At 38.2% G+C, this 12,497-nt stretch overlaps 1 protein-coding gene across 1 annotated transcript in view; it reads right to left on the bottom strand.

Moving 5' to 3' along the window:
* LOC134789728 (kinesin-like protein KIF21A) overlaps nucleotides 1-12,497 on the bottom strand; it is a 121,038-nt gene that overhangs the window by 37,286 nt on the left and 71,255 nt on the right. The window contains exon 4 of the mRNA XM_063760360.1: nucleotides 1,277-1,519. Within this exon, the coding sequence (XP_063616430.1) occupies nucleotides 1,277-1,519 (243 nt within the window). The remainder of the gene's footprint in view (nucleotides 1-1,276; nucleotides 1,520-12,497) is intronic.

Genomic DNA, 12,497 nt, shown 5'->3' with positions numbered 1-12,497 from the left:
CATTCAGCAATCGTATGTAAATTTTATTGCAAACGTAAAAGGAGATTGTTGGCCAATCAGACCTGTTGGGATCTTATCTGATTTAATTACAATTGAGACGTGATTGGCGATCTGATTAACCAATTAATTGAGTAAAGAATGTTTTTACAACAGATGAACGTTCTTCTTCTTCGTTCTCGCGTTATCCGCTATTTTGCTACGGCTCATGGGAGCCTGGGGTCCGCTTGAAAACTAATCCCAAGAATTGGCACTAGTTGTTACGAAAGCGACTGCCATCTGATCTTCTAGCCCAGAAGGGAAACTAGGCCTCATTGGAATTAGTTCGGTTTCCTTCATCGAAAAGCGACTGGTAAATATCAAATGATATTTCGTACATAAGTTCCGAAAAACTCATTGGTACGAGCCCGGGTTTGAACCCGCGACCTCCGGATTGAAAGTCGCACGCTCTTACCGCTAGGCCACCAGCGCTTCCGCAATCGCAACAGATGAACGTGGATATAAAGTAAATTAGTTTTTGGCAAATAAATCACTTTTGGTACAAGCTTTTATCGCTGACTGTACTTTTCTTTCCACAGCTAATACTCATCGAGACAACTCTAACTACCCCAAACACAAAGTTTGCGTTGTTATATCACAGAGTTCCTGTCTCCATCATCAGATCAGTTCCATAATATGTCATCATAATATTGCATTGTCATAACGATTTACATATGTATGCAAAATCGCAGTCCTCGCCCTCCCAGCCACTGCCTATGGTGCAGGTAAGGATTGTATCTAGTTACCTTAGCATAAGGATCCTTAGCTGGATCCAGCAGATCCACAATATCTTCATTATACAGCTCTATGAACTGCGCTTGCACAGAGAACTACGGCGGCAGCTGGCCCTGCTCGCGCGCGGAATCCGCTCTCGCCTCCACGCCGGCAAACAGTTCTCTGATCGCCCGTGGGATGATGCCTTTTCTGTCTTCGTCGCTGTCCTCGCCCTCCTAACCACTGCCTATTGCATAGGTAAGGATTGTATATAGTTACCTTAGCATAAGGATCCTTAGCTGGATCCAGCAGATCCACAATATCTTCATTATACAGCTCTATGAACTGCGCTTGCACAGAGAACTACGGCGGCAGCTGGCCCTGCTCGCGCGCGGAATCCGCTCTCGCCTCCACGCCGGCAAACAGTTCTCTGATCGCCCGTGGGATGATGCCTTTTCTGTCTTCGTCGCTGTCCTCGCCCTCCTAACCACTGCCTATTGCATAGGTAAGGATTGTATATAGTTACCTTAGCATAAGGATCCTTAGCTGGATCCAGCAGATCCACAATATCTTCATTATACAGCTCTATGAATTGCGCTTGAACGGAGAACTCCGGCGGCAGCTGGCCCTGCTCGCGCGCGGACTCCGCTCTCGCTTCCGCACCAGCAAACAGTTCTCTGATGGCCCGTGGTATGATGCCTTTTCGGTCTTCGTCGCTATCCTCGCCTTCCCATCCACTGCCCATTGTGTAGGTCTTGCCGGATCCAGTCTGTGAAAAAGAAAGACGGACTAAGTTGGTAAATCGAGATAAATATGTAATTTTAGGGTTATGGTAGTGGTTTTAGTGACTGTGTGTGTAAGTGGGTCGTTTTTGCACAGTGTAGTTTTTCCTCGTTCACCCGTTGACCACGAACGCTGTAAAGGGTTTGAAACGTCGGGATGTAGTATGAATTCAATATACGCGATATAATCCGTTTCAATAGTTTTATTTCATGTATAACAATTGCCAACAAAATGTTGCAATTTAAAGCATAAACTACAATATAATCATCTTTTCTTATAATTTCAAATCGGATTTACAACATCTAACAAAATCTCCCAAGCCTATCTTATTAGATCCAAGTCATACATATATTGAAATACTCCACAGGTAAGGTGAGTGACCGCCATAAGCTATATAACAATTAGACCGTCAACATGACGTCAGGGGGGTTCCACGGTCACGGAGCGCAACCGCACTCACTTTCTATAGTGACTAACCCGCGCACTGTAAGATTTTGATAAGGATTCCATGTTTAAAACAATCCTCTTTGTTCTAATATACTTGCATTTCAAAACTAACCACGTACAATTTGTTTCACAAGAACTGCACAAGAATAGTTATGAAGAACGTCTTTTTATAAAGATACTAGCTTTTGCCCGCGACTTCGTCTGCGTGGAATTAGTGACAGCAGCTAAAGTAGGTATAGCGCCTGGATAATGCTAATAGCAATCATTCAATTCGCGCATTGCTTACTTCAATTATTAAGCAATTCGTTAACTTGAATCAATTAACTTGAACCGGTGATATTATCAAAAATTCATTAACTCTTTAAATTCCAACCCCCTTTACACTCTCTTCAAGGATGATTTCCGACATAAAAACTATTCTATCCTTCCCCGGGACTCAAACTAAGTATCTCTATATCAAATTTCAACTAAATCGGTTCAGCGGCTTAAGCTTGTTTCGGCTTGTTAACAAAGACAGAATATATCCCATCGCCACCACGCTCTTGCAATAATGTCTGAGATAATGACCCCCAAAACTTCAATTTTCGAAATTCGCTGTAGGTAATAATACGCATCCAAGAGCCTCTCCCAGTTTTGTGCCGACAAAGCGCTGAAATATATATGACCGCATGTGACCACACCTCGTGGCTCTCAGATAGTCGTGCAGGGAAAGTCAGCGTTGCGACGCAGCTAAATGTCAATGGAGCTTTATATATTTACCTCTATACATTGATTGGCTACTTAAATTTAAAGAGGCGATTGTTTGGTAAGATTTTAGCACTTAGCTTAGCCGTGTCCATTTACTTTCTCTTTCAAGATAACACTAGGAAATGTCTGGTTTTATGCATTATTGATTGCTTGCGGCCACGGTACCAACGTCTTCAGTCTCTTTAGGCAGCCCTGAGTCACTTAATAATATTTACACATTATAAATGTATAGCCACCCAGAGGCCTATAAAAAGTACTTCCACCCTACTTTATATTGTATCTTTATTTTTACAAATAAAAATTGCATTTTCTTGGTAAGTTTTGATGCCTGGGCGGCTAGAGCATACATATTATGCTTGATTTGAAGAATAAATATGTATATTTGTCTTTGAGGCGTATTTTGGCTAGTAAAAGTAAAGTTTACCAAAAACAAATGACAAATATTTGACATTTGTTTAATGAGTATGCTCATGTTTGTATGGCCTCCACTAAGTATGTCTATCAACATAATTATTGCGGAAGGTTGTAGTTTGCCGATCAAATTATCGTCTTCACGTAGGTACAAGTACAAACATGTCCATGTAAACGGCACAAGGCCGAGCGAAAATTGAAGAGTCCGTCGAGTGCAGTGAATCTTTGATGAAGTATCTTCGACTATAAGGATTATAATGTTACGAGTAGTTAAGGTTAAGAGTGTAAAACGAAGACATTTCTAACTATGCATTATTGAAATGAAACAAGGTCTGATACTCACTATCGAGTATTTGCAATTGATTATTTTGATAATGTTAAGCAAATAACGCAAGCTGCAACGTGCAAGTATTTTATTATATTTTTGCAACTCTTATCCTAAAAACGGTTGTCGTGAACTGATACAAGTTATTCTTGCTAAAAATTGTTATATAAAGAAAAAAGGCGAGTAGAAGTTTTGGATGAAATACTTCTACTCTTCCCTTCGCTCTACGTACCTCTATAAAGCAGTGGTTCCCAAAGTTGTCTGGGCTCCGACCCACCTAACAAATACGGCCAAATTCGGGACCCACCTCTTGGCCGTCTTAAAAAGGGGACATAAAATGTTATTGGTAACGCTCAGATTCCCTAGTTTTCAATATCCGCTCGCGACCCATAGTTTGGGAAATGCTGCTATAAAACAATGTGGAATTGAATCCTTGATATTGATTTTTGACAACTGATATAGAATCGGATTAGCAAGCTGAAGTGGCAATGGGCGGGCCACATTGCACGCAGAGAAGATGGCCGATGGGGTCGAAAAGTGCTCGAGTGGAGACCACGGACTAGCAAGCGCAGCGTAGGACGTCCACCCACAAGATGGACAGACGACCTTGTTAAGGTCGCCGGAGGACGCTGGATGCGGGTCGCTTCCAACCGGTACGAATGGAGGTCCAAGGGGGAGGCCTATGTTCAGCAGTGGACGTCTTATGGCTGAGATGATGATGATGATGATGATGATGATATAGAATCGAAGAACCAATCACCCTATTAAAAACCTATTTATAAACGGATATTCTGTTTTTAATTATTAAGTGACAAGGCCACGAAATAAATCAATACATTTTTAATAATGTTTACTAGCAACTTAGATGCCTCTGAACGGAATGGCGTTATTATATCATCTTAGAGTTAGTCTGAGACAGGAGTCAAAGCGATTATGTAAATTCAGTACAAAAGAGCCACACACAACACAGACAACTCATCCTTTTCGCTATCTGGATATTATGGACTTATATGGAACTCAAGTTAATAATGTAAAACATTGAAGATATTTCGATTAGTTGAAATTATCCCGCAGTCGAAATTGTGAGAAAATTAGTTGTACGAGTAGGTACGTATATGTTTTTGGCAAGGAAATGCACGAACTTCCTGCCTCTTACAACTAAACTGTGGAACGAATTGTCGCATGCGGTATTTCCGGACCGATACGACCTCCAAACCTTAAAGAAAAGAGCGTGCTCCCATCTTGAATGCCAACAACGCACTTACAACCCCTCTGATGTTGCGGGTGTCCATGCGCGCGGTCAATCACGCGATTCGTCTTCTCGTTTGCCTGCTATATCTTTTTTTTTATTAGGCCCAACAACGCACTTACAACCCCTCTGATGTTGCGGGTGTCCATGCGCGCGGTCAATCACGCGATTCGTCTTCTCGTTTGCCTGCTATATCTTTTTAGGGTTCCGTACCCAAAGGGTAAAACAGGACCCTATTACTAAGACTTCGCTGTCCGTCCGTCCGTCTGTCTGTCACCAGGCTGTATCTCACGAACCGTGATAGCTAGACAGTTGAAATTTTCACAGATGATGTATTTCTGTTGCCGCTATAACAACAAATACTAAAAACAGAATAAAATAAAGATTTAAATGGGGCTCCCATACAACAAACGTGATTTTTGACCAAAGTTAAGCAACGTCGGGAGTGGTCAGTACTTGGATGGGTGACTGTTTTCTTTTGCTTTTTTTTTTCTTTTTTTTTTGCATTATGGTACGGAACCCTCCGTGTGCGCGAGTCCGACTCGCACTTGCCCGGTTTTTTTTATTAGCCTATGTGTGTGTCCCACTGCTGGGCAAAGGCCTCCCCTCTCCCTTATATCTTATCTTATCTTATCTGTTATATCTTGACAAAAAAACAACTCTTCTAGAGCGTTGATAATGTTGATAATGATGAAATGGTTAATGTATATTTTCGCTTATCACTTGCGCCGGACAGGTGCTGGACAAAGAATCAACTCGTGCGCATGCCGTTCTGTTTGTTCTGATGTCATCTGCGAATCTTAACGGTCCGAGGTAAACTGTGTTATGTAAACTGTTGCGAATACGAATGTACACTGTGAGGTAATAGGAGATAATAACCATACGTGTGAAGATTTTTGTAATAGGTATATAATATACATAAATTCCTAATGTTATAATATACCGTATATTATAACATTAGGAATTTGTTTCCAAAGATGGCGGTTGATGCTAATTACTTCAAGACGGCAGTATTATGGTGTGATTTCTATGCTGCTATATTATGTGATGACTACTTGTCTAAAAATTACTTGACTTTCATAAGATATGCGGTCGTCATCACTGCCTGAAAATCTGCTGAAAAAAAAAACCCAATAGGAGTAAAACGGAGTATCTACTATAAGGTAAGATAAGATTTATTATACTGTTTGACGGCCATTATGCATATCCAATAATATCATGCACACGCCAACATTATTGGTCCAAACTAGCAAATTAAAAATTCCTGGAAAGGATAAAGGTTACTTTGGGAAATTACGTCATAAATAGGCATAAACAAGCATTTTTGGTGCTAAAGGCACAATGACTTACGATGTTTTTTAAGAGAAGATGGCATCAAAAGCGTATATTTAAAAATACCGCTTACATTTTGACTATAAGAGAATCTCAAGGACACTTTATCTTTAAAGCCTTGAGTTATCCAAAAACAAGCTAATGTTATATATACCTACCTACACATACAATACATACCTACACACGCGGTCAACTTATCCGTTATCGTGTGTTATCTAAGGCTTATCACGCTTATCTAGAATAAATTCGCTGTGGCGCTAGAGAAAAATAACTATGAGTCATTTGTCTATGAATGTAAATACATCAAGTTGGAAAATGCAACTAGACACATAAAATATGATAATATTTATAAATAATACAGTATTTTAAGCGCAACTATATAGGACTTGAAAACTTCGAGACTTCTTCAATTTTTTTGTAGATTTTATCAAAATGAACACTAAGGAAAATAGCCATTAATGAATACCTAACCCATGAATTTGATATAGAGACAATGCGTTTTAGAAAACTTTTGTACATAATTTGAATAAGGTCTTGATAACTCAAGTTTCAACTTAATGACTAGAGTAGAGATGCAACGGATAGTTGTTTGGCCGGATACCGGATATTCGGCCTGACCACTGGACGAATATTCGGTATCCGGCCGCCGAATATCCGGCCAGCGGAACTATACCTACAATTTGGTTTTTCAGGTGCGCATTCTGCAGGTCTGACCTGTTTCCTAGTGAACGTTCGCGTGGATACATTTCTAGGTTCGAAATGAGTGCGCGTGCAAGTCAGTGGAATGTTTAAATTGTTTTAAAATAATAAACAAGTACGATTATGACCATGACTGTTTATAAATCCAAATTAGTTTACTCCGAAATCAAGCTATGTTATTATCCGGTATCCGGCCGGATAGTAGCTCACTATCCGGTATTCGGCCAGATATTAAAATCATGGCCGGATAGGCCGGATACCGGATAGTAACCGAATATCCGGTGCATCTCTAGACTAGTCTGAAAAACTGAGTCGAGTCCCACAGCAGAGGACTCAAAGGTAGACTTAACCAACACTAGGCCAACTACATAAGCTAACCCTTAATAGTTGTTACGGATCTGAAGATCTAGAATATATGTTCTATAGGAGTGCTCTGTAAGGCAATGGCAACTCTAGTGTAATTGCCTGACATGTTGGTTGACTAACGGATCCCAGTTGCCTTATTTGTGGAGATGTGCATGACCGAGATAAGTGGCCGTTCGCAGTGCAGTTATAAAAGAGCACATGTTCCAATTATATTAATAGACAAATGTGTTATTCTGATTCTGCAGACATTTAGCTAACTGAAGAAGGATCTGCGTATACAATAAGCCCATTTCTTTGACATGCTTTAGACACTTTAGAGCACACAGAACTCTCTTAGATAAAAATAAATATTATTTTACACAGATCGATTTAGTCTCACAATAAGCTCAATAAGGCTTGTGTTGTAGACGAGGTACTAGAAGACGTTATTGTAATATATAGTTATATATAAATATGTACCTACATAGAAAACATCCATAACTCACTACGGACTGAACTAGGAACTAGACTAGGACGCCGTCAAAAGATAATAGCACTTTTGTTACAAATAAAATAATTTAACTAAAACATTAATATAATTATCGTAGTTAATATTCCGTAATAGTTCTGTACTTGCAGCGATAAAAATCCATGCCATGTCTACGCTATTACATGGCATAAGATCCTAACAATAAGCGCTATAACCGCATATAAAATAATGCATTTATGACGTTTAGGTCCTAAACACAGTTGTTCTCAATAGAAATAATCTGCGCTCAGAACAGTAGCGCGATATCGATCGATAACTCTTATCAAACTATCGCATAGGTAAATGAGCACATCGATACTACAATAACATACAACGCAACACCTATTACTTGCCTTAATGATTCCTTTTCCCAATCGTACGTGCCAACGATTCCCATGAAACTCTGAAGTATATGTTTCCCCAAAACACAATGCCATAAGTATGTGGCGTGACGCGAAAAGCAAGATAAACTAATTTAGTCATGTTAACACCTCTAGCGCCAGCAATGATACTTTGCGTATTTCTTTTCGTCGGACCACTATGGCTTTGTATCTTGGGGAAACTTTGGTAAGTATACCTAACTTATAATTATGCACTTGTCCTCAAAACATGCCTTCACTTCGTTTGCTTTTAAGCCGTATAATATACATACTATAATCTCAGGAGTTCAAATTTAAACTCCTACTGTACACGGCACCTTAGCGTATGAAATTATAACAAAAAAAAAACAGATCAATTTTTCTGGGTTAAAGATTAAAAGCATCTTCAACTTAAGTAATTAAATAATTCTCACAAGTGTAACCTCAGCTATTTATACGCAAATGAACTCTGTCAAGTCCCGCACCAATTATGTCAGCGAATGACACACGGTAAGGTCGCTAGCGCCGTCCGTAAAAAGGCGCCGGCGCATGCGATCTATATCGGTGCGCGCAGCCGGATTCCTAGAGACTATGACTGTCAACGGTTATGAAAGTCAAAGCAAACGGAGATGTAGATGTAGGATGGTATTGTTTAAGTCTTGACATGACTTGGTACGTCATATAGATTTAAGCTCTTACGATTTTCACACATAACTGACTGTGAATTTACTTAATCTAATCGTAATGATTAGCGGATTAGTAAACTTAAAAAAAATACCTTCGACGTTTCGGACTGGATCTCGGGACGGTATCCTGGAAGAAAGACCGTCAAATACTAACTTTTTTATTTTTGTTCCTTAATGTTTGGTAAAATCCAATAAAAGTAATCCGCCTTTTAAAATTGTTACGTACCATTACCAAAATACTGAATTTTTGGTCATTTATAGTTGATCTTGAAAGTTAATGTAGACAGAGAGATGATATTGATATTAATAAAAATAAATATTACAGGAAAATAATAATATAGATGTACTTCAAACAAATCATTAGCGATTTTCGTAAAAAATAAAATAAATAAATATTATAGGACGTTCTTACACAGATTGACTAAGTCCCACACACACATAATAATAAATTGAATAAGGAAGTATATTCCGTATTGACCAATCCAGAAAAGGTTGACAACATGTGTTTGCCTTAAATTAAAATTAAAAGATGTATGCTTTATCGTCCCATTAGATCCTATTTCGGTAACCTTTAACTTTATCCATTTCTACGGAACGCAGTGGAAGTCATTTGTCAAACCGCACGGCGATCAAAAAGTTATAAATAAACTTGTGATGTTGATGTTACACAAATTTGATTGATTGCCATCATACACGAATGCGGTCGCGAATAGGTATAACTAGCAACCCGCTCCTGCTTCGTAAGGGTTACACAAAACCTGAACAAATTATATACCTAAACCTTCATCAAGAATCTCTCTATTGATAGGTGAAAACTGCATGAAAATCCTTTCAGTAGTTTTTGAGTTTATCGCGAACATACATACACACAAACAGAGGTGGGGAACTTTGTTTTATAAGGTTTAGTGATGACGGTGTTATTGGGGCTAGGTTGTTTTGGCGTGGAGCGTGGAGTTACTAAATATGGATATATGGATCTCGTTGGTTGGCTAATGTTATGTCTGCAGCTCTTATGATACATGTTCCTTTCCTTTTCTGGAAATCCTGGGTTATGGAGATGAATGATTTCCATTGGAACAAGTGCGTTTGAAACTTTGCGGATGTCGCATTCTCGTATAGCCTATGGCCATCTGCTAAAATCAAGCTGATTAAGTAGATGGATAAATATATCTTGTTAAATCCCTCACATGATCCCATCAGATGCTAGGTATCCTTCCTTGCATTTACCTCTTCAGTGAGGGACGTGGCCACTTCTAGGGAACAGCTTCTCTTTGACGATCTGCCGCCAACTCTTTCTGTCCGTCGCCGAGTGTAGGGCATCGTAGAACGTTACATCAAGAGCTGAGCTAATCTGATCAGATGCTAGGTAAATGTAGCTAAGGTATCCTATCGGTCGATTCTCAAGATCGGTATTGAAATCCGATATTGACTGTCAATACGGGAATAACGGTCCAATGTTCCGGTATTTCGGGATTCCGGTATTGTGTAATGTGATAGCCTGGGAGCCCGGGATTCCGGAGCGCCTCATCGATTCGAACGATATTGGTGAAAATCGCGCTACCAGCCTTAGGGTGCCTTTCCACTGAGGTAGAGAAAATCAACCAATAGTATTGGTTGTAATCCACATCACTTCTCCGCTCCGATGGATTTAACCAATGCTATTGGTTGATTCCTCTCGTCACCGCTCGACAGCTTTAGGGCCTATCCTGTAGGACATCTGTTTTTCTAGCTATATTAGTATGAGAGCCTAATTGAATGCAAGTATTACGAAATACAAACCGATTAGCATTCAAACAGTTCCGCGATTATGCGTGAATGCAGTTTGGTACACCCACATCAGTCGTATTCGGGACTGCGCTCCGTGCTTATCTTAATGTTAAATACATTATCATTTGATCAGATGTTTAGGTACGTACCTTTTCTAACAAAGTAGCTGTATCAACCTACAGATATATAGCATATATATATAATGTAATTGATAAATATCTTTTAAGACGTGTATTGCAATAAGGCTCTTCAAAATCTCCGATAGCGCGATATAGAAATTCTTAGTAATGAAAATGAAGTACCTTACCTAATTTGAGTTGTTATGCCATTTGTTGATTTCTCGGTTTGTGGCATTTTTTACCAGCTATAGGTACAACTAAAAATAAATTTGCTTGCTGTGATAAAAATATTGCAGTTAATATGAAATTGTATGCAAAGGTTTATAAGCATGTAGCATATTACATTATTCTCATGTATGAATAATTAACAAGTACCTAATAAATGATCTGTTGAGTTATTTTGCTAATTCGTCACCTTGGCAAGGACGATAGAACTTGAATTATTCGTAATGTGATATCTGCGTCTAACGTAAATCGATGACGTGATCTTTAGTATATGGTTAGCCATCAAACGTAGCCTTGTCAATGTATTAACATATATTTCTTAACTAAAAGATGCCTTTTTACTTAGATGATGGTATATAATTATTTGTAAAAACTAAAAGTGCGAAAACAGAACAGAATGAATGGCGTTCTATACTACAGCTACTCTATTATAAGGAAGCGTGTTCTGGAACCGCGCATTAATTTTGCTAACGTCTGTGACGACAGTCTAAAATACGTGAAAGATATGCATAATTTGAAGCAAAATTGCTAAAGCATGTAATCTGTAAGAAAAAACTGACCCCAAGTGAATAGGAAAAAAGGTTAAGGAAAATTATGACGATGAAGGAATACCTTAATGGTGGGTGGTTCACGGCGAATCAGAAGAGTAAAAAGAGATTATATATAACATAAGATCACAGTCAGGTAGAAAAAGTCGCAACGAAGGAATATGTACTAACCCTCAATGCCTTAAAATTAAAATAAACGTTAAGATTTAATTTAGACACTCTTAAATCTTTAAAGTTTAGGTACCTTTTGCAAAAATAGTTCATACATGATTTTATATTTTTCAAATAGACTTGAAAATGAGAAGTCAACAACATTTAGTATGAGTCGAGCGTAGGGCTTGCAATCCGGATATTCGGATAACCGTTTTATCCGGATATTCGTCCAATTTACTATCCGAATTTAGATGAGTTTGATATCCGGATAAAACGAATAATTCGAATACTATTTATGACAAAAATATCATTCCAATTTTTAAGAAAACTATTTTAAAAACGTTGAAAATTATAACGTAAACGATGTCGGTTGATTTATTTATTTATTTGGATACATTTTTACGGTATAAAAACTGTTAAGTGTTTCTCCTTGATTGCCGACTACTTCTTTATTTTTTTTTTTATATTTGTGAACAATCTTATGCAGATCGACCTAGCTCCATAAAACGTACAAAGTAACTTTGAATGTACTTGTACCATGTTCCTGTCAAACGCGCTGAGCTGCATTATTGTTAGCGTCTGAATACATTATTAATAACGTGCGAAAAGAACTAAAATGGGTCCAACGGAGGACTTCGGTTGATATTGAACTGCTGAACGAGATGTAGTAGCTGTTTAGCAGATATGATAAGAAAGTTTTAGCATTCTGCATTTGAATAAATCTGTAATTAAAACCTTAAATAAATAAATAAAATAAAAAGCCTTTTAATTCCTTAATTGAGGTACATAATTTTGCATGCATTCATTATTGGTTATTTTATCAACAATTAAATTATCACTTAGGTATATCATTTGTCAATATAATAAAAATTAAATTAAATATTTATATATTATTATCAATTAATCTAAATTATTTAAGGACCCCTCTTAGGGTGAAGGAATTAAAACCTTGATTGACCTTAAGTGCAATGTAATATCTCAACAAGAAGAGACTGTCTCAACAATTAGAAGACGTATTCGATT

Source organism: Cydia splendana, chromosome 4 (genome assembly GCF_910591565.1).
Source record: "Cydia splendana chromosome 4, ilCydSple1.2, whole genome shotgun sequence".
NCBI lineage: Eukaryota > Metazoa > Arthropoda > Insecta > Lepidoptera > Tortricidae > Cydia > Cydia splendana.
The sequence above is the reverse complement of the archived record's forward strand: the minus strand, read 5'-3'. Positions and strand labels throughout refer to the sequence as shown.